The 27,223-nt window shown below is 35.4% G+C and overlaps 1 protein-coding gene across 1 annotated transcript in view; it reads left to right on the top strand.

The window, feature by feature from the left end:
* Positions 1 to 27,223, top strand: part of NIPBL (Nipped-B homolog (Drosophila)) — a 171,496-nt gene that overhangs the window by 107,535 nt on the left and 36,738 nt on the right. Inside the window, 9 exon segments of the mRNA XM_009329439.1 lie at positions 1,824 to 3,362; positions 17,233 to 17,415; positions 21,341 to 21,538; positions 21,722 to 21,793; positions 21,879 to 21,968; positions 23,184 to 23,287; positions 24,863 to 24,949; positions 27,195 to 27,220; positions 27,222 to 27,223. The exon segment at positions 27,222 to 27,223 is cut by the window's right edge and continues 201 nt beyond it. Of these exon segments, the coding sequence (XP_009327714.1) occupies positions 1,824 to 3,362; positions 17,233 to 17,415; positions 21,341 to 21,538; positions 21,722 to 21,793; positions 21,879 to 21,968; positions 23,184 to 23,287; positions 24,863 to 24,949; positions 27,195 to 27,220; positions 27,222 to 27,223 (2,301 nt within the window).

Here is a 27,223-nt window from a genome sequence, read left to right as displayed (position 1 = left end):
TCTCATATGAATCCAACAGTTGCTGTAGTACAGAAAAAGCAAAAATCTCCATGCTAAAAAGCTGCACCTTTGATTTGACAAATTTATTTTGCTTCATGTGTCTATCATAAAGTTGGCAGGTGTTCCTACAGGTTTTTATTGAACTTCAAAAAGTTCCTTGTTTGCAGTTGACCAGTTTCTGCATGGAGTTTATTGTATCTGTCTTTACTGTCTTCTGGCCAGTAAATGTTGTACATAATTTTGGAGTTTTAGGAAGTTAGGGATGTACAAATAGATTTGAGAATTAAAATGATGGGAAAAAAAGCCTGTTCATATCACTGGAATTGACCATGTTACTACTTGTTGATTGTGTTCCAATGTTAATTTTGGAGATGATCCTTCAAAGTTTTAATTCTTCTAAACAAGAATCTTCTACAAATATAGAAGAAATTAGAAGTCATATGTTATAATTCTGGTTTACAATTTGAGAGGGTGGTGGTTTTTTTTTTTCCTTGGAGTTTATTTCCCTGTTCCTTGATTGCATCCTCATTACCATTCATTCTCCTGCTCCCAAAGAAAGAGCTGGCTCATTGCATCTGGTGATAAGGCACCACAAATCTAGGCACAAAATAAGTTATTTTTCTTATATTGCATTTGTTGTCTGGACATTTTGACAATAGATCTACAATGGAATTTCCAACCTATGTTTAGTCATTCCTTAGACTTAAAGTCATATTCTCTGATTACATTCTCAGAGAATGTCTTTGGGTTTTTTTGACAAATTACACAATCATAGTTGAGAAATGAGAATATAAGCCTTAGTGCAGGTAGGGCTTTTGGTTTTCATGGCAGAAATTAATTTAGTTTAGAGTACCATCTTGGTAATATAAATAGGTTGTAGTTTAAATGAATAGAACATACTCTTTTGGATACTTCCATGTGCTTGTCATTTCTATGAATTCTTCCAAATTACAGGGTGTGTGGTTGGCTCACTTTATTTTTATGTATTCTACTCTTAATGATTTTTTAGTATAAACTGAAAGGCTTATTGCAGAGTCAAGCTCTTGACACTACATAAAATTATCACTGGACTTTTTATTTCATCCATGAAAAGCATTATGGTTGCAAAGGGAAAATACTCAAGCTTTTAAGAGTGTAGTGGCCCCCCACCTGATACTTACGGTATAGACTCCAACTCTTGGTATACTGCTTATCTTCAAAGAGAAGCATGGAGTGTTGGAGTTATTTTAATAATTTTTGTTCATTGTTCCTGTGTTCCCCGGCTAAAATATGTGTGAAGTCCAAGTGCTGCACTGAACCAAGTAGGGAGAACCTCTGTCTTAATCATTGCAGATCCTTGCTTAGTTCATGTATAATGAAGCAGGCTGAATCTGCAGAAGGGAATATTTTATAATCGTATTCCTCAAAAAGTAGTTGTGGAGGTGCACCTTAACTTCGTCTTTGCAGACTTTTGCTTCAAGCGTAATTGATTAGTTTGGGATTTTTTTTAATTTTTTTTTTGGTGTTTACATATTGCAGCTGCTTTATTAGATGGTTTTCTTGGGAATTATACAGGGACTTTGATTTCATATGTTTTGAGGGTGAGGTTTTTTCATAACTAGTTGGCACCTGTGGTAGACTGGCAATGAATGATAGTCCGAATACATTAAAAAGTATTAGCTAGAGAAGTTCTATTCTTGCTTTTAAATTCAATGGATTTTGTTGTGCGTGCACATACATGCTGAGGAGGATTAATTGGTGGGAGTGGAGGGGAATGGACATTCTTGCTTGGACATTTACCAGTCCATATATATAATTTGTCATTTTTCTCTTTTAACTTGCAGATAAGCCTCTAAAGAAGCGAAAGCAAGAAAACAAACCACAGGAGGCTGGAGGTGCTACTGGAGGAAATAGAGCAGCTTCTCAGGAGACAGGTTCTGCAGGAAATGGGGCGAGGCCAGCGTTGATGGTTAGTATTGATCTGCAGCAAGCAGGAAGAGTGGACTCTCAGGCAACAGTAACTCAGGATCTGGACACCATCAAAAAACCTGAAGAAATTAAGCAGTATAATGACGGGTTTGTGTGTGTTCCCCAAGAAGACACTGTTGGAGTTCTTAAATTTAAACCTGAAAACCATCCTGAGATTTTTAGGAAAAAGGCAGACTTTGAGGGTCAAAAGACGGATATCCAGCAAAATGAAAACAGACAAATGGAATTTCAGCAAAATGAGAGCAGGCGGTTGGAAAGTAAACACGATGAGAACAAACAGTTAGAAGCTAAACATGAAAGCAAGCATGAAATCAGACAAATGGAAGTGAAACAAAATGAGAACAGACAGACAGAATCAAAACAAAATGAGAGCAGGCAAATGGAGATGAAACAAAATGAGGGAAAACAAAATAATGGCAAACAGGAGATAAGGCAGAGGCCCGAAACGCCAAAACAGAAGAGTGAAGGCAGGCCTGAAACACCAAAACAGAAGAGTGAAGGCAGGCCTGAAACACCAAAACATAGACATGATAATAGGAGGGACTCCAGTAAACCATTGTCAGATAAGAAAATTGAAATATCTAGGCATAAACTAGATGTGAAAGCTGATCCTTCAAGGGTAAAACCTGAAAGTAGATCTGATCCAACAAAACAAAGGCCTGATGGGCGTTCAGTTTCTGATACACTGAGGCGTGACCATGATAGCCTTAAACAAAGATCTGAGGACAGGGGGGAATCAGAGAGATACAGAGGAGATCCATCCAAGATTAGAAGGCCTGAATATTTGAGATCCTCAAACAAAAATGAACATGATTCTAAGCACGGTATTAAATCTGATGGTTCAAAACCTGAGAAATTTGAAAGGAAACATAGGCATGAGTCTGGTGAATCAAGGGAAAGGTTTTCTTATGGGGATCAGAAATCAAGACCTGACAGCCCCCGTATTAAACAGGAAGGTAAAGGAGATTCTAGTAAATCAAGACCTGATAAACCTGGTTTTAAATCACCCAACAGCAAGGATGAACGAAGGACAGATGGTAATAAGAGTAAAGTAGATAGTAATAAAGCACATGCTGACAATAAAGCAGAATTTCCCAGTTATTTGTTGGGGGCAAGATCTGGTGCACTGAAACATTTTGTCATTCCAAAAATCAAGCGTGATAAAGATGGCAATGTTACTCAGGAGTCAAGGAAAACTGAATTTAGAGGTGAACAGAAGGACAAAGTAGAGAAGATTGGGCTAGTTGAAGATCTAAATAAAGGAGCTAAGCCTGTAGTTGTCCTTCAAAAGCTTTCTTTGGATGATGTGCAGAAGTTTATTAAGGATAGAGAAGATAAATCAAGGGGCTCTTGTTTTAAACCTAACAAGAACAAGTCATCCAAATCTAATAAAGGTAAGATTTTTTTACTATTAATTGCATTATATCTTTTACATGCCTGTTCTTTTAGATTTGCTACTTCTGTGGTTAGAAATTAAACGCAAACATTTGATAGTTAGTTTATATGCTTGGTTATATAGTGATTTTGGGGAACTAAGTAAAACTTGTTTAAGGGGTTGTCGTTATTGGAAATCTTGCTACAATGTACCTGAAATTATTTATTTACGCCAGTGCAAGTACCTAATGTGGGAACACTTAAATGGTCTTAAGCTGTACTTCAGCTACATTAGTTTAACCTGGTAATTTATCCAGTGAAATGTAACTGCTGTATGTATGATTTAAACTGGTTTAAGTGTGTCTGTATAAGGAACTGGTACTACTGTAAGTAGATCAGTGTAGCTGGAGTGGTGGGAAATAGCAGGTATACAAGCCTTAAGGTTCTTTTATATTTTTAATTGGAACTGAAATGTGGTTTTCCAAGGTATGTTTTGACATGATGCAATAAGAACGCAGTTATAAAGTCCCATCTGCCTCTTTTACACTATAAATACAACTCTGTTGGGGAGCCTCCACACTTGAGGCTGTGTGACAATGAGCTTACAAAAAGGTTTGAGGAGAATTCAGACATCATTGTCTCTAGTGTCCATTGCATGCAGAAAGAGGAAAGGAACTGGCAAAGAATTGGCTGACATTTTCAAATTAGTAATATGGACAGGAAATAATTCAGAATAGTTTGTGGGTTTGATATTTGGTTGATTGTCTCCTGCAGATTTAACACTTTTTTTTATATATAAGATTGCTTTTCTTGTTCATACTCTAATTTTGGCTTCTTTGGTTTCAGACTGAAGTAGATCATTTCGCATTGTGAAATCGATGTTACTAACTGGTCAGGGTTCCTTTCTTTTTTAATGTTTAGCATTTAAAGCATTTAAATTTCTTACATAGTTATGTCTATAGACTTGTCATGTCTCAAAATAGACAAATCGAGTGGCAGGGGAGAGGATTTCAGCTGTATGCAGGATGATTTATGAATGCAGTTCCAGGTATATCATGAATTTGAGATTAAAATGTTTTCCTGCGTAGATGATCTGATAAGAAATGATGTAGAAATCATCTTTGTGAATGTGTAACTACGTTTATGTGCACGTGTACAGAGGTGGTATCTGTATAATGAATTTATTGTCCTACATCTGTTCTCTATCTACTAACCTGTCCGTATTAACTCTAATAATTCAGGATGTGTATTACTTATTTGTAAAATATTAGCCTCCTTGTTAAATATTTTCTCTTTATCCTGGAAATATTCGTATTTCCCCTGTCCCTTTTTGAGGTTCAGAACAGGCGAGATTTCAATTTCTAATAATAGGTATCTAGAGTTAGACATAAAATTATGATATCTTTGTTGTCAGTTTAGTCTAAAGATTTCAGATGAAACCTTTATGTACTTGATAGGGGATACTGAAAACTTTCTGATGGAACTCAGCTATAGTCTCAGAAGGATGGATTTTGAATTCACACAGTTCTATGTGCAGAAAATCAGTAATTTTTATAGCCCTCAGAGCCATATACAGTGCATGTATGCTTTCTAAAATGTTTCTAAAGTACTTTTTTTGTAGTCTGTATTAATGTGGTTATTTATATATAATGTTTTAGTAATGTGTAAAGGTTTTAATGACTCTTGTCTGATTGGCATGACTCTAGTAGCTGTGTCACACATGAGCAATGCATTAATTTTGAAGTCAGGTTTATAAATTTTCTGCAATGTTTTTGTGTATTTTTTTTATTGTTTGAAGTCATATATTCTTATATACTCTCAAATAACTTGGGACATATTTTCCAGGGAAGGAAAATGTTTGAATCTGATATCAGTCTTTTTGCTATTCTATTCAGAATAAGGTTCTTACAACGATACTAGAAATAGGTTTCATGGAAAGAATAATGTTGTAACTATATTTGTCTTACAAATCAACTTTTGAGTGTTCAGCCAGGCAGATTGTGGAGAAAGTGTCTTTGAACTTCCAATTTTTCATATGTATTTTTAGTTTTACATTTTTTTTGCCCAACTTCCTGCTAACTATTGCTAAGGATATATTATGCTAAATAACTAGGTGAACTGCAATGTTTGAAAAAGTTCATAATTTATAAAGGTATCTCTTCATAAGCCAAAGTCTATTTGTCAACAACTGACTGATACAGAAAAAATTCATGCCATTGCCACACTATCCTCACTCCAGATGAGATAAATAGTGTTCACTGTTTTACTCTGTGCCATTCTTAGTTATAAACATTTTAATACACTAGGAAATGTAGTTTTCATAAACATTCTTTATTTAGTTCATCCTATATTTCTTAATAGATTGTAGTAAATCTTTTCTAGTGTTGCCTTTTAGCATCATTATTCCACTTCTCACATCCCTCTTACTCCATGTAGCTTAGTGTATTTTGCTTTATCTTTCCTTATGTTACTTCCTTGTATTTCTTGTCCTTTGTTTTTGCTTTCTCATCCATCCGTCCCCCAAGAAAATGTCTTCTCCTGGCTTGTCACATACAACATCACTGCTGTGATTTATCTGAAATCCAGTTTAAAATAGGATCAGTTCAGCTAGTTGAAAACACCATTTAGGTAGTCATTCTGTCTTAAGGGACTAATGCCCATTCATTATAAAACTCAATAAAATTGACTTGTTTTAAGCTAAAATTAATGCTTTGCAAACTGAAAGTCTATACAACTTTTTACATTGTTTCAGTAAATTTTAAATTTGAATATCATACCTTTATTGTGCATGTGGATAAGCCTTGCATTGTACTGCAAAAAGACAAAGTAACAATCAAATTTTATAGACAGGTTTGAAATTTTGTTATTATATGAATGGGAGGGATATCCGTAATACGCAATTGTTAATACTGAATCATCCCAGCAGTCCCTTTTGGCATTTACAAGGAAGAAGTGACTTTTTTCTCTCTCTCCTGATCTTTGAGCATTTTTCTGAAAGATTCACTCTAGCTCAGAGGAAAGTTATGGAAATTTTTTTCACAGTATTTTTGTTAAGGCGTCTTATGGTGAAATTTTGTGGCCAGTTTTGTCCAGGTCAGAATGAATTGTAACACTTTTTTCTCCTGGTTTTAACATCTGTGAATGCCTTTTATCCTGGTTTTAATGCAAATGTATGTTGTTGGGAGATCCATGAAACTTTTCCCTTTGAGTTTGTGCCTGCAATGAGGAGGTCATGTTTGCTATCCTTTCTTTTCAGAGCTTCAGCGAATACCTTCTCTGCTGCTTCTTAGAGCTATACTGATCAGCTGTGTTGGGATGGGAGCTGTTAACAGTTTCACAGTTACTGCATTCTGAACAAGACAAATTTTCCTTTGTTAAAGTATGGAAGAGATATGAGTAATGAGAGAAACTGTAACTGTCTGTGTAGGGAGATGTCTGAGTTGGTTTATAATATGTTTGAAGGATTGCCTTTCCAAAATAAGCACCATATATGTAATGCAAGTTTTAGTTCTAGGACAAATGCGTGCGTCTTTTTTAAGATTTGTACAGAAACACCTTTTGGGTCTTCCAATATCACCTAAAAAGAATTTGTTGTTTAAAAAAAAAATTAAAAGTCTGATCTGAATGCTACTCCTTCATTGTGTAGATCATTATAGGATTTAATTATCTGTACAACACAACTTTAAACACAGGGTTTTGTTGCTCACTATGAGTCTTCCTAAATATACTGCATTCTCTGCTGCTATGATCTGAAATTTGAGTGAAGATTTGTCATTTCTTCAAAGGTGCTTTTCATACATATTCTTACAGGATCAACTAAAAAATTTACTGTTTAATCGTCTTCATGTCGTTGGGTTAAAACAATGCTTCTGTACTTTTCTGTGTTCTGTGTTTGTGTGGTTTGTTGGTGGGTTTTTGGTTTTTTGTTTTTTTTTTTGGTTTTTTTTTTTTTAATTCCAGGTGACTTTTTCAGAGCCTATAGTAACTATAATTTGACATTTGTGTACCATGATGGTCTACCTTTGAGTTCTAGCACTGATGGAAATAGTCTCACTTGTGAAGCAGAGTAATCACTTAGGTGCTCGTCTTCTAGGTAGGAGTGACAAGAAAGGGAGTATTCCAGGATGAAAAACTGTATCCAGATTGCGTTGGCTCAATGAGCCAACTTGTGATGCCTCTCACAGACTTCTAGTTAGCACAGCAGAGCAACCCACAATACTTTCTGGTACAGGTGAAAACTGTGGGCAAAAAGGGAGTATCAATTTTAAACATTTGTTTAAATCCTTCATGTATAGGACTTCTGTAAGGACAAAATTGGCAAACCTTTGAGAAAAACAGCTTATGGATATTAAAACATCAAGCAAATTTTAGAGTTCACTCAAATTTATTTCCAAAATAACAATCTCTTGATGCTGAAACAGACACACTGTTGTACTCACTGAAATCAGTGGGGCAAGCAGCTGTGCTGCAAGGAAATAACTGGAGTAAAACCTTATTTCCTTTAGAAAAGAAAAGGCGGCAACTCAGCTTGCTTACTACAGATTGTGCTTTTGTAAAGATTACCATTGTGAAAGTCCGTAATTCCACAAATCTGAAATTTGAAATCACCGTCTTGGAGTTCCTGGTAGCAATTCCATTTGTATATGGGAAGGCTAGAGTAATAACCCAGTAAGCATCTTGCATGTGCATGCACCACCAGGAGGATGAACCATGTCATAACTTTCTCTGAAGTTCTGTAGAAAATTATGCCACATTTCAGAGAGAAAAAGGATATATTCCATGTCTTACAGCAAGAAGTTTATAATGATTCTTCTCAGCTGAAGTCTTTAAAGCTTCTCTTAAACTCTAAATTTAACTGGAATTTTAGAAAAAAAACACATTTCGGTCGTAAGAATTCTACAGTCTTCCTGTTCTTCCTCTTTTCTGAGATATTAGTGACTACCTCTTTTCAACTTAACTAGACTAGAAGAGGAGCTGGCTGTCCCTTGTGGCATTAGAAGTATTTAAAAATGTGTTGGGTTTGCAGAGGATCCATTTTAATATACATTTTGTCCATTTAGCTCTGATTAATTTTTTTCTCCTTTCTAGATTGAACAGGTTCACAGTTTGAAAAATATTCCAGGCATTGTTTAGTCAAAAGCCAAAACCAAACTATATATAACCCGTTAAATCCGATAGTCTAGGAAGATCTCATGTCTCTAGCACGCTTTGGACCAGAATGGATCGTTCCTACTTGCAGGGGTTTTTTAGGTATGGTGTGTCCATCCTATCCCAGAAAGGATGTTGGGATTTGTAGGGGCATTGTGCATACTCTCTAGGGCCTTCATTTTTGGTGCTAGTTTTTCAGAAGTAGATGTTGGATAAACTGGTATTGGTAGAGAGCAGGAATTCAGCCGTTGCACACTGCAATCCTTTCTTGTGTTGATCTGTTACCAGTAAAATAGGAGACATTTTCAGCACACTGCTTTGCCTGGAGGCTGCTTTAGTTATTTGCTACTTTAGTCTTTGCCATGAAGGTAAATATTCTGATTCTTGCTCTCATAGTTGTTCTGAAGTTTTCTCTGGGTAGAAAGAGTGAACTTTGTATGTTGCACATCTGCTGCTTAGCAGCAACAATAAACCTGACCAAACCCACTAGTTTCATTATACTTTGGTTTATCCAAAATATGATGCTTTGTCTGTTTGCAGATTTAGGAGTGCGTTGTTTAATTAGTTCCTTTTTGAAAAATTACTTTGGCACATGTAAGTGATAGAAATTTATTACCTAATTTGTCAGAGCAATTTGTTGAAAGTCTGAAACTGCCTTTGGTTTATGGACATGGATGCTTGATCAGGTTCCTCTTACTTCTGGGAATAGCTAAGGCTATTTTGCATAAATAATTTTTGCAACAATGCATTGCAATATGTAAAAATGTGGGCCAGCAATTTGTCTGACGTCAATTACAATATGCAATGCAGACCTGTTTATGTGTCTAAGTATCTAAATATGGATGTTATTTCTTGGCTTATGTGCAGGGATATGTGCTCAAAATTTTTGGTTTGAATTTTCTTCTAAACAAAGGGTAAAGTTGGCAAAATACAAATAGGGGAAAGCCTCACATTTGCTTCTGGTAAATTAACTTTTCTGTTGCTCGACATTTTCAGCTGTTTTAGGTGACTGTTTTTGTGTAAGAAAATTTGAACTGTTTACTTGAAATTTGGAATTTATTTTTGCTCCATGGGAACATTATCAATGAACAGAAAATAAAAGGATGAGACCTTTTTTGTTCTTCAAATTACAGAACTGTTGTTTGCATTGAATAAAGGTTCCTTAAATACACGTACTGTTTAATTATCTTCTGAGCAACTTTCGTGTAGTATTTTGCATTAAATGCTAAAACATCAGCAATCTTTTGTTGTTGTTGCTTATGTAATTAAGTTACTTTGAAGAAGCAAGACAAGAGTAGCTTCATCTGTTATTTTCAATTATAAAGGCTGAGAATGTTTCCATGATAGAGTGAGGAAAAAGCAGATCTTCTTGATGTGCCTATAGTCAAAGATCAGATGTAAATCATGGCATTTGTTTTGCTTATTCTCTGCAAAGATCTTGCTTGTATTGCTTATATAGGAGTTTTTCTATTATGAGAATAAAAATTCTGAGGTGTAATTTGATTTCATTTAATTAAGGTCCTTTTTCTTAGGTGAGGCCCAATGGCTCAGTTTTTAAATTAATGAGAATACGTGGCTGGGAAAATGCATCAATCATACATTTCAGGTTCCAAACATTAATAGTAACAGAAAATTACATGCTGTGTTTTGCAACTGTACAAAACACCTTGACTTTTTAATACAATAAATTGAGTTGGCTTAAATGTCAATGCATATGTTCAAAAGCAATGATAGCGAAATCCAAAAGCAATCCCCTGACACTGATTCATAGAAGTGAGGGGGTTTGTGCAGCACCGCATTTATTTCAGTTGCCAATCTTTCTCCATTTTACTCCGAGTACTGCTATATTTTTTGTGAAGTGTCTTGCAAAACTAGACTGCTCTAGCCTCCTTTTATCAATTTTTATAAAAACAAAAAGCCAGTGAATAGCAACAAGGAATAAAATAACTTGTGGCTATAGTTGCCACGGCAATCAGATAGCTTGAGGAAATCATTGACACTGATGTAAATGTGAGTTCTCTTGGCATCTTCAGAGAGTGCATGTTGGGTATATTCCCTGCTCTCTGCCTGGATCTTTCAGGGTGCTCTTTGGAAATCTCTTCCCTCGATCAAAAAATGTTTCTTGCTTCTGAGAGTATTTTGTACTATTGTGAAATCCTTTTTGAATCTGTGCTGCTTAGCTGTGGGCAATGACGACCTCTACTGTATCATGGAATTACTCCGTTGCCGTGTCCAAATTCTTCTCTGACCCACCAACCTGGCTGGGTCCTATTTTTCAAGGCCAGAGCTAAGGACTGGAGTATAAGCAGGGCATCTGAATCTCTTCTTTTGTTTAGGGGCTGGGAAGCCTTCCCTTTGTGCCAGTATTGGAGCAGATGAGGAAAAAAGATTTTGCAAGATGTGTTCAAGCAGGTTCTGTGGAATGATATAGGACATACTTCATAACACTACTTCTCTTCCTCCTGCCAAATTTGTTGCAGCAGAGAATCCTGTGGGCACAGTCCCTTGGGTGGTGGTGAGGGCATCTCAGCCTCCCACCCTCTTTCTGGTGTGTGTGTGTGAGCTGAGCTCAGGAGTTATCCCTTCATGGATGTAGTCAAAAGGTATGGGTAAGGGGTTCAATAGAGGATTATATCCTGTTTATAGGATGTAGCTGTATATCCTTCCATAAACTTTTAAGGCAGAGAATGGGAGAGGAAAGAGGAAAGCTGCTGGAGCAAATGCACTACCTCTCAGATTATTTTCACCAGAATTCGTTTGATGGTGTGTTTTTCAGCTTGATGATATGCTATTGAGATAAAAGTGGAACTTCTGTCTTATGAGCAGATGTGCCTTCCTCATGCTTTAAATTCCTCTTTGAGAAGAGGATTGTGATTTCCCTGTGTTTCCCCTTCTGTTCTTGAAACTCTCCAGGGCAGAGAATTTATTTGGAGGAGTGTGAAGCTGGTGGGCAAGGGACTCTGATCACCAAGGACTCAGTTCACCATATAAAGAACATACTGGAGCATTTTAAGGGAGAGCCTGGTGGAAAGGATATCATTAAATTTACACATTGAGAGGGAGCCAAAAATTTTCAGCTTTAACCAGTAAGCTGTTCATCAATCACAGGCAGTCATGTGGCCCTTTGCACTGTAGTGCCTGAGTGCTATACTGTAACAGTACTTAACTATTTTAAAAGGGTGTTTATTTTCCAAACATCTTTATAAAGTAGGGAAGTACTTTTATCCCCTCTTTTTTCTTGTAGTTCTTTATCTAAAATAGAACCTTATCTGCATGAGTGGTTGTAGTAGAATTAAGCTGTGAGCCCATGCTGTTGTAGTTACAATGACATGGCTATTGAACAAGAAGGCGGCACTCTTGTTACGGAGTAAGACTGTATGGTATTTGATTTAGCAGAGTTTGAAGGTTGGTTGAGCTAATCCAGAAGGAAATTGCTTTCCTTCCTGCATGTATGTCTGACATAGGAGGTTTTATCAGTGTAGTTATAGTGGTGACCCAAAATTACTTGAGAAAGCTAGACAGTAAGCTGGTGGTACATAAGGGAGGAACATCGTCTATCAAATGCTCAGAGAGGACATGTAAGGAAGGTGAACTTGGCCTCTGTGGAATAACAGCAAGACTGGATATACTCGTCATCAGCAAAATAAGAGTCCAGTAGCAGCTAATGTCTTCTGTGGCAAAAAAGGAGCAAGAGGAGGGCAAAATTGAGCTGCAATCTGTAGTTTTTTATTTTTAATGTCAAAATGAAGATGTGTGGCAATTCATTAGTGTAGAAGTTCAAGAATGTGGAGAGTGGTTAAATTTCTAAATGCTGAGAAATGCAAAATTAAGATTCGTATCCTCACCCCAAACAAGTGGCACTGTTCCCTCTTAGACCCTTGTGTGTTCTTTTATATGATGTCTTGATAGTTGGAAAAAGTTGTGTATTAAAATACAAGATATATATAGAGAGAGATTACAAATATGAAATTGCAGTTTTGCTTATTACAAACTATAAGCACACAGAAATGGAAAAGACAATATGTATGGGAGGCTAATTTATGCAAAGGATTCATTAACATAAACCTCAGTTTTGAAGTGAACTTCAGGGGCAGTTTTTCTTCAAACACTTGTTCATTTGCCACAATAGATGTATGTGCAAACAGGCCATTTTGATGTCACAAGTGTTTTAAAAGTAACCATATAAGCAAACTGATACGGATTGTTTCCACTGTATTAACTGTCTGTTATAGTTATGGAAGTAGCAATTCAGAGTTTAGATTTCTAAATGTATTTGAATCTTGATGGCTTGTTAGTTTGTGGGAAATTGCACCAAAATGTAAACTTCACATCTGTTTTCCATAATTTGAAAAGCAAAGACAAATCATTACTGAGAAGATAACAGAGTTTATTAGCGTTGGTTTTGATTTTATGGCAGGAATGGCCTCCCTCATCGTGGAAAGCTGACCTAGGCATCACCAAGCATCACCCCCTTTTCTATAGTTGCCTGTTTGAAGTTGTTATATCAAACCAGGTGAAACTCATATGAACACATTGATTGTTGTGTCAAAAAATAATTGTGCTGTCCATATTGAATGGATCCAGTAAAAGTCCATACTGATGTTACCTTTTTTTTAATACTCAGCCTCTCTTGAAGGCATTCATCTGCCTGGATCAGTGAGATCTATTTGACTTGCAAATTCAAGGCAAAGTGATTTTGGATCCTTCTAAAGATTAGATATGCATAAATATTAGCTAAAGTTAAAGGCTGTTCTATAAACTTGAAACTACCCATCAAATTATGAACAAAAAGCAATGCTGAACTTTGAATTGTATCTGTGCCTTTCTGTTCTTTTTTTTTAAGTCATATGTGAAGAAGGGAAATACTACATCCACTAGATATTTGTAGAAATCTTTCTACTATACATGGCAAAACCCTTTGAAAAGCTTCCCAGATTAAAATAGAATATGGGAGGAGGCTTACAGACCAATTCATTTTTAGCTAAGATTCTCTGGCTGATCTTTAACTGTATTATATTTTGTCAAGAACTGCTGGGTGAGAAAACAAGTATCTTGATGATCAGTGGATATTCAGTAACAGCTGAACATTCTATAATACCTTCTCTAAGAAACCTTTCGATAATGGCAATCAAACAAAACCAAGAACCTGCTCTTCCTCCAGCAAGCAACTAGCCTGTAAGTCATGGACAGCATTGCATACATTTGGAGAAGCACTGAAGAAGTGGCTGTTCATGTATGCAGGTCTTTGAGACGAAATTTTCTTACAGCTGTTCTGTGACTTGCCCTTCAGTTTCATTAATGTGGAGTTTGTTAGCATGCTGTTCTTTACACTGAGACAAAGATTTTGTTATGTTGGTACTTCTGGTTTTTTTTGTTTTTGGCGTTTTTTTAATAGTTGCAGCACCTTTGAGAATATGTGTAGGTGATGTCTGAAGAACACTGTTGCCTATAGCCCATTTCAGGCATATTGTGTACACTGATCACACGCATGGCAAAAAATGGAGTATTCCATTGATGAGGACAGTTCTTCAGAAAGCTAATTTATTGGGGCATTCTTATTAACTTGTGGAGTAACTTTTTAGTAAAGTATACTTTCTCCTTAGCTATTTAAAAAGCCATGCAAACTAGAGACAAATGTAACTGATTAAAGTGGAAACACGAAAGGAGGTACCAGGTCTTAGCAAACTTATCAAAGAAATTGAAAAACTGAAGGTGATCATACATGTTTTTGTAGATACTTTCAAAGGGGTTTGTGTTGTATATTCTTTTAATTGTTTTTGAAAAGTATCCCATAAACTGAAAAGGCATTAGCATGGGTTTTATAACCTAATGTTTGTTGCCATGTGACTGGATTCTTATGGTGAACTGGATTCTCTTAAGTACTTCTTTACTACCCTGAACAAATAAACAGTACCTCCATTATAAAATATGGAGGTGTAAAAGAAGGAATTTAATAAGGTGTTTCTAGTGAAGATTGGGTTGTCCTGACTCAACATAACATAAGTAATAGACTAAAATAAATATTAACATGTTCTTTATTGGAGTCCCACAGTATATAATATCCCTGGATTTCTTCAGAAAGGATGGGGAGTTCTTTTCTGGGTATATCAGAATTGTAGATACATGTGCAGTCATGCTTAACTCCTTTGTACTGCACGAGTAAAACTTTTTAGATTTGGTTATTTACAATCCTCAGCAGCTAAGGAAACTGGGCATGCGGCAGACTTGCTCTAGGGAACATTGTGAAACAAAAACTTTAAAGATAGCTTATAGAGAACTTTACAATAATTCTATTGTTCTCCTTTCTGCTGTTCCCTACTTGAATAAAGAAAGCTTTACATATTCCCTAATAAAAGAAAAAAGGGTAAGCTTATACCGTCATCTGAAATATCTGTAACAGGAGAGAGTGCAAAGTCAAGTATTAGTTCAATTTAGCACTGGAGAACATAGAAAACTTGGAACTTTTGAGAAGGAAATAAAGTTATTTTTCCAATTATTTAAAGTAGTTGCATTTTTATTTTTTCATTTATGTCTAATTAACACTGTAGTAACTGATTCATTTTTAAAGATTGAATAGTGTTCTGCCGTGGGAACAAAGTCAGTAAGGAAAGCAAGATTAGATACTCCGAGGAGGTAGGAGAGTATTAGTCTGTGATTTTTGTTTGTTGTTCGGCGATTTAATGCAACTTTTGTTCCTTTACTTGTAGCTGGCTTTTGCAATGTCTTTGTTTGCCCAGATTTACTGTAGGCTTTATGCTATGTGTGTAGTCCTGCTGATTTCAATGAAATTACCAACAATGCATAAAATTGAGAATACGTGTTAGAGAGCCAGGACCTGAGGCCCTCTAGTGATTGCATCTGTGGAAATTGTCTTAAAACTTGTGTATGTGAATTTTCTTGTAGTATGGGACTGGATGTAAGCTAAGTCTCTTCAGGCACTGTATAGTCATACAAAAAGACATGAAGTATTAGTATGGTGACACCACTGCTCAGGTGCACGGCTGTGCAGCAGCCAGATTAGACCTGGCTGTCATCCAGTCAGCTGCTGGTACACACAGAGGAACTGATCTGTCCATGCTGGCATACTTCTGCCTATCTTCAATCAAGTGCCCAGTCTGCAATGAATAATCATGTCACAGCAACATGGTCAACCACACTGTGAAATGTTTTCTAGCATTTTTGAAAGCAATATTGAGAATTTAGGTAACTTTGGCAAGTGGTGATTATCTAAGGATAGTAACACAAATAAATAAGAGTGACCTCAGCGTGGGGGAAGCAGGGACAACTTCCACTATTAGTTTTACTTTATAGATATTTTCCTACCTCCATTCGAAAACCCTAATATTTTAAGTTAAATCTTTTTTAAAAATGCACTTCAGTGAGGTGACTTGCTGAACTTAGTTGACAATTATAGAAAAATAATTTTCTGATCACTAGTTTCATTGCTTGTAGGCAATTTTTATGGATGTAGATATATGTGAAACCAGTAATATGTGAGACTTGTTAAAAATTTTGTTGCTGGAAACTATTTTCTCATATTAAAGCTCTTCTAATTCCAGTTAAAGATGTTTAAAGAGGGAAAGGAAAAAGAAAAAGACTAATCTTGGATTAGAAGATAGGATATTAGTGTAAAAATGGAAATACATTTTAGAAAGTTATGTTAGTGATACAGTGAATGCAATTAAAAAGTTAATTATCATCCAGAAGATGATTTTTTTGAGGATTGTGTATGAGTATAGCAATTGGCCTAAAGAGGATTTCCTCTCTAAATAATATAGTATGCTTTGGGAAGGAGAGAGAGGTGCTTATGAGAAAGAGGTTCTGTTGTTGGAAAAAGGTTAACAGTTTAGTCCAATCATCTTCAAATCTGTACAATAGTTTCTTTGATAAATAAAGGTAAGACATCAAATAAACAAAACCTCAAGAAATACTTTTGAATTAATTTGGTTTCCTTGTGTCAGTTGTAAAAAATTTTGACTGCAAATCTCCTTCATTCTGACTGCATGTGGGTCTAATGATAGTTTCAAAATGTGATGAGAATGGTATGATGTTCTCTACATATTTACCTCTGTGGAAGAGAAACCTGATGTGGTCCAGCTAGCTGTTTGTCTATATTAAATAAAAATCTTTCAACTTCGCTTTGTAACAAAATCAAGCAAAAATTTGGGTTGCATTATAAAACTACTAGTAGCAGTAAGAAAAAATCTGAGGCAGAGGTTGGGTTGTCAATGATTTGGCCTGTGTTTAGGGATAAGACCCCAGCAGTTCTGCCACAGATTGTCTCTGCTTACTGCAAAAGGGAAGATTACTGTCCTGTGTACACTAAATAATATGAATGAGAATAAACAAAAATGTTAATGAGGCACAAAGACTCCTTAATTTACCTAGATTGTTAGAAAATCTGTTAAATTCAGAGGATGAACTGAAATAAGACTAAATTTTGTGGAAGTAGAGCAGGGGTATATTTTTACAAAGGAAATTCGCTGATTTGAGTTTGTTTATATTTATATGCCTGAAAAAATACTTTATTGAAGGAGATATGTATGCAATTTATTATGTTAATTTCTAATTATAGTGTGAACAATAAATGCAACTTTAAAAAGGGCTCTCAAATACATCCAGGTATTTGTGGTGGTATTATTAGCGGATATATTGTAAGCAGTTCCTGAGAAAGGACTGTAGTGTTGGGCCCTTATTTTTATCTTCAGGTTCACATTTGCTCTTCTTACTCTCCGTTAATAGGTAGCATAGATCAGTCAGTCTTAAAGGAGTTGCCTCCTGAGCTCCTGGCAGAAATTGAATCCACCATGCCACTTTGTGAACGTGTGAAAATGAACAAGCGCAAACGTAGCACAGTTAATGAGAAACCAAAATATGCTGAAATCAGTTCTGATGAAGACAATGACAGTGAAGAAGCTTTTGAATGTAAGTAGTACATCGTTCTGTTCCTACTGCTAAAGAAAGCTAATATTTTGCTTTTACAAAAAGATTTTTTTTTTAAGTTGGCTACCCCAAACCATATGGAAACAAGTTTGCTGTCCTGACAGCTACTTGGGCAAGAACCCTTTTTTTCTTTTAAGAGAAAAATTACTTGACTTCCAATTGTCACTCAAGATGAAAAGCAGGCAGTTGTTAAATTTATTTTCCTAATTACCTTATGGGAAGCCACTGCCTAGATTTTTTTTTTCAATTGTACTATGAAACATTTTTAGCCAACCAGATTAAGGAAAATATCCTCTAAAGCAGCACAGACAACTTGCATACAAAGGTATGCAAAGAAAAATTTCAGTAAATAAATTTTAAATTATTCTTAGTTTTATTGATAAGAAAAGTGAAGGATCCCCTGTTGAATTTTTCTGACATGATAAATTGAGAATCTTACTGCCCAGAAGTTTCTTAAAATATTTCTTCTTCTATTATTTCTCTGGCATATTGCTTGAAAAACTGGAGTTGCTTTTGATGGGTTCTCAAAATACCATTTGCTGATGATAGTATTCTTGAATTAACTGTTTTCAAAGGAAGAGAAGAAGCTTGTAGTTAGAATTTTGCTGTGCAATCAGATAAAGTTCCTAAGTGTCAAAAAATTTTGTTGTATGCCTCTAAGTTAGGAAGGGATTTCCTACTTGCTAATAAGAGTATGGTTAGTTTGTCTATGTGGTAGTTCAGTTAGCCAACACTGAAACCAAACTATAGTAAATGGAGTGAATCAGTTCAGTCTGAGTTAACATCTTAGCTGTGTTACCCATGCAGGGCTACAGGAGAAATGCCTATTGCTGTTAACCTGAGAAGGCATCTTGCTTACAATTTTTTCCCAAGTTTAGACTCTTTCCACCTTTGCTTATGTAAACATCTTACTGAACTTTTGTAAAACACAATGTTTTGCTTTTGAGTCTGTCTTAGGGTCCTAAAGAGAAAGATTTGTTTGTTTTGCTTTTTAATACATTTCAAGTTCTTGTCCAACAGATACACAGTGCTTATGCACACATACATGTAAAAATTATAATAGCGATACCTCTGATCTTTATCAAAGAAGCAGAAAAGAATAGCCTTTTGTTTTTTTGTTTTTGCTTTCAATTATAACTGAATAATGCTGCTTTGAGTGTGAGTATGAGATCTTGAGGTATCAGTTTTGATTATGGCAAAGGATTAATGATCATTTGCTTCATTCAGGATTCTATATTCTCTGTTTACTGTATCATATCACCTGTTTATGATGATAATAATCTGGAACAGTGAATTAAAAAAATGAATAAGTAAAGCAAAATTATTTAAGTTGGTTGGGAATGGAGAGAATTGTCAAGAATTTCAGATACCTTAATCCACCTATTAGCCACAGTGGCTGTTGAAATTCTTAAATACAAAGTAAAGCAAATTAAGGAAAACTTTCATAGTAATTACATGCTTTAAGGGATTCTCAGCTCATTATATCCACTCGAGATCTGGCCATCATTCTAAACAATTCAGTGAGGACATCTGGTTTAAAAAGAAATTATAATGTTTCTCAAAGTATACTGTAGAACTGAATTGAATTAAAACGAGACAAAATGATCAAGAGAAGGAAAGATTTGTGACAAGTACACTGAATAGATTTGTATTGTTACAAATATGTATTTCAGAATTCTTTCGGTTGTCTAAAATTGAACTTTAAAAAATATGTAATAGTGATCGTTATAGAATAAGAGAGATTTCTTTGAGTATCTCATGAGGAAGGGACTTTCTATTCAATTAAATGTTGAGAAATAAAAATTGATGAAATCGTTCTCGTACAGTAAGTACTAAATGTGTTATTGCATAAATGTTTGGCAGAATTCAGAAGGAAATTGGGTATTTCTATTCCAAATAGTCTTTGTTTATGTATAAAATCAGTAATAACTCTTGAAATGTTATTAATACTTAAATTTTTAGCCAATTTTATCTACTTCAAAATAAATTTTGTAGAGCAGTGATTGTGAATAGCTGTTCCCATGTTCAGCTTATTTGCCTTCCAGAGCCAGCACAACTGTAACATGTTCTGTTTTGTTGTGCAGCATTGATAAACTGGTCAATTTAAAATTCAGCTGGAAAGCAATATTGGAAGTTACTTTTCTCATGGAGATGTAGCTGGGGTCAGAAGTCGTCCTACAGAGCTTAAATTGATACTGATGATTTGTAAACTCTGGAGACAGATGTCATCTGCCGCCACAAAATACTGTCTCATGGGAGAAAAAGGATCAATTAAGATGTGTAAAGTCTTTTCCCATAGAACACTTACTTTCTTCTCCAATACTCTCACTCCAGGTATCCAAGATGGCCCTCCATTTCTTCAATCGCAGTTAACTCTTGACCACTTTAGGCAGTGTTAGTAGCTCAGGCATCATGAATATGACTGTACTGCCTCCAGAAGCAAGTCTGATCCAGAAGCAGTACAGCTCAAAGCCTGAACTGAGTTATTACCTTAAAGACATGGACCACCTCTGTACAGAAGTTTTGTACTACATTTTCAGAAGTGGGAGCCCTCCAGGGTGTAGTGCAGAGCATTAGTATCGCCTCAGGTTTAATTTTTTTTAATTAATTCTGAGCCTGGGCTGATGATTGATTATATCCTGGTACATATACCAGGTGTGACTATATCCTGGTATGTTTCCTATACTTCTCCTATAAACAGAGGTTGTGGGAAGAACTTGTCAGTTCAGTTCCAGTTCTGTGTAAATGCTTGGAGCCACTTTGCTCAGAAACAACCCTATATACAGTCATACCTCTCTAAACTTCAGGAGACTTTGGTAGAGGCACACAGATGTCAGGGCTGTTATATGCATGTTCACAAGTATAAACTCCGCTAGTCTAGAATGTGATATTTTGGAGCTGTTTTGATCTTCACGGCACAGTCTGTGTTAGATACCTCTTTGCTAGCCCAGTTATTCTGCTATATTAGATAATGGTGAGTTGGCTGATTTCACGGATGAAGCTACCTCCTCCTCCATATCCTTTTTCTATTACATCTTAGCACCCTCTCCCCTTCAAGAAACCCAAGACTTTCTTCGAAAATAACAGAGAACTCTCCATTCCACTCCCCCACTTTATTTCCACCAAATCTCTGTTTCTGTATAGAACATTTATTGCAGTTTCTTCAACATTCACTTCTGCTGGGCTTTTTGGTCCTGAATGAAAACTGGTTATAATAACCTTCTGTGGTACTGACTTGCTGTCTGGCCTGGAACTGTGACTCCAGTTTTCTCCTTTACAATGAATTTCCTATAATATATACCAAGACAAAATTTTAGTTGCCTTGACAAAACAGATTATCTTTAAGCAACTAGGTTGCCAAGTCTCATTGGAACTTGCTGTGTTAGATGGGCAAAGCAATCACTGAATTGAAATATGGACAACCAGTAATAGTCACAGTTTAGATAACTGAAGAAATTATCTCAGTGTTCTCTTAAGAAAGGATGAAACTTATTTTGATTTGTTCCACTTTCCTTACTTTGCTTAAAAGGACAAATGCCCCATAAATTTGTATTTTTAAATGTTTGTTGGTGTCTTTGCCAGTTTCAGGCATAGTTTTCACATAATTCAAAAGAAATCATTAGAATAATGCCATAACAGAATTTTATATAATAGTTTTAGAGTGTTCACTTGTTTTACAGAACAGCTATACAACAGTGTTTAACTTGCAAATCATAGAATCACTTAGGTTGGAAAAGACCTCTAAAACCATCAAGTCCAACCGTAAACCTAACACTGCCAAGTGCACCACTAAACCATGTCCCTAAGTGTCACATCTACACATCTTTTAAATGGTTAAAAATGTTTAATTTTGAGCTATTAAAAGTAGAATTTTTGTACTTATAATGAAAATGCATTTCATTTCTAGCTTCTCGTAAAAGACATAAAAAAGATAGAGATGAAGCTTGGGAGTATGAAGAACATGACAGAAGAAGTTCTGGTGACCATAGGAGAAGTGGTCATTATCATGAAGGAAGGAGGACTTCTGGTAGTGGCCGTTACCGTAACCGCAGTCCCGATGACTCTGATATGGATGATTATTCTCCTCCCCCTAGCCTCAGTGAGGGTAACTGATCATTTTAAAAATTTAATTTTATTCCATAATACTAGTGCATTTTTAATGGGTATGTTAAACATTTTAAAATAAACATCTTTACATGCAGTATTGAATACAACTGTAAGAAATGTAAATAATCCTTTATTTCATTTTTGAGAAAGTATTTGTTTCACTATTTATTCTCTGAATTAGTGGCTAGAAAAATGAAGAAAAAAGAAAAACAAAAGAAGAGGAAAGCTTACGAACCTAAGCTAACACCTGAAGGTAATTTTAGAAGATCTATTTTCTACCGTTTGTATTTTCTGTATTGTATATAAAATAATTATTTATAAATTTCTTTTTTCACCAGAAATGATGGATTCTTCAACTTTCAAAAGGTTTACTGCTTCAATAGAGAATATTTTGGAAAATTTGGAAGACATGGATTTTACAGCTTTTGGTAATATGTCAGAAATTTTCAAAATGTTTTCACCAATTAGAAACACAAGAAACACCAAAAACTTTGTATCTCAGTATTTTCGAACTTCCTTCTTGGTGTTTTAGTTGCCTGTGATACATGCTAGGACGTACTGCATTTATATCACTTCCACCTTGAGTGGTGGCCTTTACCTTTCCAATTTCACTTGCTGGAGGAAGATCCTCCTTCCTCCTCCCTGCAGAATCCAAAAGGGGCATAAATCATAATGAGACTAATAGTAGCCCCCTGGAATGGAAAGGATGCCTCCTTGGGATGTCATTAGGGTGTTATCTTCTGACAAATCTTTGTAAATAACAGTAACATAAGATGGTTCTCTTGCTAGTAATGTGTGAGGCACGTAATTTTGCATCTGTTGTGGCCTTTGACCCAACAGAGATTGATTATTCAATTCAGGCAGCAGAGTCCTTATGCATTTATGGCTGAGGCACTGAATCACTGTATGCTCCTTATACATTTCAGTGGAAAATAGCCGGTGTAGCATAAGTGTCTGACGAAGTAGTTTAGGTTAACCAAGGTGACTTTCTGTTGAAATGGGCAATAGACTATTTGTTAATTTTTTTCCTAACATCTTTGTGACAGGATTAGAACAAGGGGAGGAGCATAGTAAACAAATCACTACAGTTTTTAAAGCAATAGTGTATACAACCTTGGACTTAAAAGTGAAGTCATTGGTTCTTTCTCTGTCTGGTAACATCATGGGTTTTTTTGTAAGGGTAAATACGATTAAGACACAGTGTATCCCAAGGTACTTAATTTCATATGTGTTTTTCATCTATTGCCCTTCCCCAGATTTGAACTTTAGAATTAGGACTACAATCATTTAAGATTTGTTTTAGTGAAATGAGGGTGATGACACAACAGCTGCAATAAGTGGGTTTTGCTACATTAAGAATTTTTTGCTTACGACTTTCAGAAATGGATGTCTCATGTTACACTGTTAAATGGTATTTCAGAACCAGTCATATTTAACAGGTAGTCGTTTTAACACAACCAAAAGTTGTCATCATCGGGTCTTCATTAGATGGAGCTATTTGGAATCGGTAGATGCTAGATATTTGGAAAATCAGTTCTTTTTCTGCAGTTGGCTTTTTCATATTTGCAGTAAAATACTGATTTCCATGAAGTCTGATTAGAAATATGATTGTTAATTTTTTAAATTTTTTTTTTTTTTTAAAGGCGATGATGATGAGATTCCACAGGAATTGCTACTGGGAAAACATCAGCTTAGTGAGTTGGGTAGTGAATCTGCAAAAATCAAGGCAATGGGCATTATGGACAAGGTACATCTTCATAGTCTTTAACTCTTTTTGAACATATAATTTTGATCAACATCCAAAACTTGTATATCCCCTGTAATAACATTCCACCCTCTTCAGGTGTGCATGTGACAGATACTGTCAACAGTTGTGCTTCTGCTGACTTAGCTGAAGTGCTTAAAAAGTTACCACATCTTAACTGTTTGTCTCTGAAGCTGAGACAGTTTTGTTGAATAGTCCTTCTCTGTGTCAATGCTGACTATATGCCAATATGTAATACCCATGCCTGAGCAGTAAAATCTAATCTACTTCCACAAAAGCACGTCAACCTATAGGCTTTGCTCCTTGCAGCTGGTGTTGAGCAACCATAGTAAATCAGAACCTGCTGGCAAAGTAAAAAAAATCCACTCTTTCTGATACATGCCATTAGTGCAATGTAAATGTATGATGTCCAGCCAGCATCACACTGAATTGCCTGCTTCCTCCGTCTCTCCAAAAAGGCCTCTCAAACTTAGAAGATTTAACACCCCAGGTGCTAATAAGATTCACTTTCTGTAGACTGCATATTGTGGTTTCTTTGCCATGCTCTTCCTGACTTCAGCTCAAGGGAGCTTTTTGTTGGTGCAAACTGTTGGTATCACACCTCTAGAAAAAATGTTCTTGCTTTCCTTATCTTCCTGGAACTCTTGGCTTTGGGCATTCTTATGTTACACTCCCGTTCTGCCTGCTCATGACCACTTACTATGTTTATGAAGCGTCTGTGAAGCCACTTATTATAAAAGTCACTCTGAAGGGTCTTCTTTAGTCCAAAATTTAGATATTCTTCCTGGACTTTTCTTCAATCTCCCTACCTTCCTTTGTAGCATGTTGTCAGCCTCAGTGTTTCTCTTTCCTGATAGTTCTCACCCTTAACCTCTGTTCCCTGCTTTTCACACATACATATATACATAAATTCAGAATTTTGTTGCTTCCAAAGATGAGTGCCAATAGTATCTGGATGAGTGAAACTGGCTCTCCTCAAGATTAGCATATTCTACAAATTATTTAATCATAATTCTGTAGAAGATCAGTAAGTGAGTTTGAGTTACTATTTTCAACATGCTAGTTCTTTAAGTTAAGACTAATATTAAGAATACATTTCCTTTTTACTAGCACTCAAGTATCAGGGAATTTTATTTCTGCTTGTTCATGGAATTTGGATTTTCTCCTAATAAAGCTCTATATGTTCAGTAGAATTTGTGATTGATACTCGGATTTGGTAAATTTCCGTTTCTAGAAGCAAAAGTGTATAACTATACAACATTAATGACAGATATGCAATTTTAAATCTATTTCTATGGAATTTGCTGGCTGAAAATGCAGTTTGATTGCAATCTTAGAATATATTTCTCCTCATTTAGTTATATTATCAGCATTCTCAATCGTGCAGTGTCAGAAACCACAGAAATCAAGGTCTGATCCCTATCTCCAATTGCTTACAATTTTAAGTGTTTCAGATTATATAACAAGTTCTATCCTTCATCCTTGGACATTCTTTTCGGCAGTTTGGAAGCCTTTATGTTCCTGCAGTTGTTTGATGTGTTTCTTTTCTTGTTTTAGCTCTCAACAGATAAAACAGTAAAAGTCCTGAATATTTTGGAGAAGAATATTCAAGATGGATCAAAGCTTTCTACATTACTTAACCATGTGAGTTTCAAATTACGTAATTTCATGACATTGTGTAGAATAGAGTTTTCTTCACTTGAGTCCTATTTAGTGACAGTTTCAAATACTGTGTATGTGTGTGAAAGGAATTTCTGATATAATATGTATGTGCCTGAGATTGCCAAATTTTAAGATTTGAAGTAAAATTCAATTGATATTTTTTCAGTACTAAACATGTTTTACTATAGTACTGGTAACTAACAGATGTATTTGGAGGAACTGAGTTTTATTCTGTTTCAATTTTAAATATTACAGTTTCATCCTGAGATATTCATGGTAACTGGTGTAATTTGCACCATTGGACATTTCTTTGCTACTTTGCTACATGTCTATCAAATGTCCCTTACACAATGAAAGAAGTACTACAGCTTTCATGTAAAGTGTATTCTTCTCCTGAGCGTTAAGAAAGGAGGAAGCACTTTGTTTAGGTCTGTTCTTATGCTGCAAAGTTAAAGTTGTCAATGTAAACAAAATTAACAGGAAGTTTAAGATTTTGGGGTTTTTTTTCCTGATATACCTAAAACTACGTGGGGATTTGGAGTTTTTATGTGGTTGATACGTGATATTTCACATTTCATTTATTTCTACGCTTTCTAGTCAAAACAATATTCTAGCAAGAATAGAGTTGTTGAGTTTTATGGAGAAAAAACCCTTGATCCGCAGAATTAGAGAGTAATTATTTATATAGGAAAGGAAGAATTTGAACTTGCAAATGAAAACCAGAGACACGTTATTTGTACCTAAATACTTTCATCTAGATAGTTTTTAGGGTTTTCAAAGTTTCAATATATGGTTCTGAATGTCTTCAGCAATATGAAAAATAAGTGAAAAGAAGTTGCTGGTTTACCTGCTCTACTTCACTGTGATTAAGTCTTTATGCTAATGCTTTTAAAGGTTTTTTTTTTGTTTTGTTTTAGCTTTTTGTAGTAAAACTCAAGATTATTAAGCAGTTAATGAAATTGTCCAGTGATTGCAATTCAGAGACAAAGCTTTGGTTAAAAACAGAAGCAATCTTTAGCCAAACAAGTTCTAGATTTTTCTGAAAACCTATTAAACATGGTTCAAATCATTATGGCAAAGAAAGCCTCTGCTAAGGAGTAAGCTTACTTCTTTTGCAGTGCAGTGAAAATATCCTACCTCCATGTCAGGATGTTTTTCAGAGGCAGAGTGCACTTGCATGTTCTTTTTATTTCCAAGATTAATGAGCAAAAAAACCCGGAAAATATTTAAAACTACTTGGGTTTTTTTTAAGCCTCATTTATGTAAGGATCAAATGACTTAAAGCCATTCTATGCAGGAAATTTACAGGGATCTCCCAATTTGCAGTTTTCTGTTGATTTTACAAATATATATCTCTCTCATAGATATAATGCACTGTGATACTGTTTTAGATTCTCTTACCCCAAAGGGAAAAAGTTGATATGGTTTCACCAATCCCTTATTTTTACAAGGAAAGCCAACAGTGTTGAACTGTGGTGTCATACAGACAGGAAAGATGCTTTTTCTCTGTAGGCTATATCTGTATCAGGGAAGCTATGAAAAATTCTACTAGGTTTTGCTATAAATAATGTTATTACAATATGTAAGTAGTGCTGGGTAGTCATAATTAACCTCATGTATGTTTGGTTTTGTAACTTGTACAAACACAGAAATACAGAGATTCTGTACCCTGTGCTAAATCTAAATGGATATATTTGATAAGACGTGTTTTAAACCCACTGATAATAGATGGGTTGGTCTATGAAGCAGTGAAAGCTGTGTACTTAGGAGTTTCATGTGACTTGTAACAGTCTTTTTGTGTAAGAATTCCCTCTAGTGGCAAAAATCAGACTGATCAAAGCAGCAACTGGTGCGCGTAGTCCACTGAAGAAAACACTAGGTGAATGAGTTTAGATTTTGCATAAGGTACCTCAGTCTTAAGTAGAGTATGTGGCAATCTTCCCTCATAGTGCTTCCCAATGATACACAGAAAGCTTCTTTGTGTTCTAGCAGAATAATACAGTGAGACTTTGAAGACTTGTAACTTAGGGAGACATATTACAAACATGTTGCTAGTAAAACAAACATGAGTTGGTTTCTAAAACAAACTATTCTTGTATCAAAAGGAAATAACATTTTATATGCATGTGTATGTAAGTATATTAAGGTAATGTTATTATCTTTTACTTGGTAAGGATAAAAATTAGTCTTCTTGTTCACACTATCCTGTTTTTCTTGACTGTTACAGAACAATGACACTGAAGATGAGGAGAGATT

This window comes from Pygoscelis adeliae, unplaced genomic scaffold (genome assembly GCF_000699105.1).
Source record: "Pygoscelis adeliae isolate BGI_AS28 unplaced genomic scaffold, ASM69910v1 Scaffold47, whole genome shotgun sequence".
NCBI lineage: Eukaryota > Metazoa > Chordata > Aves > Sphenisciformes > Spheniscidae > Pygoscelis > Pygoscelis adeliae.
This window is presented reverse-complemented; position numbering and strand designations above follow the sequence as displayed.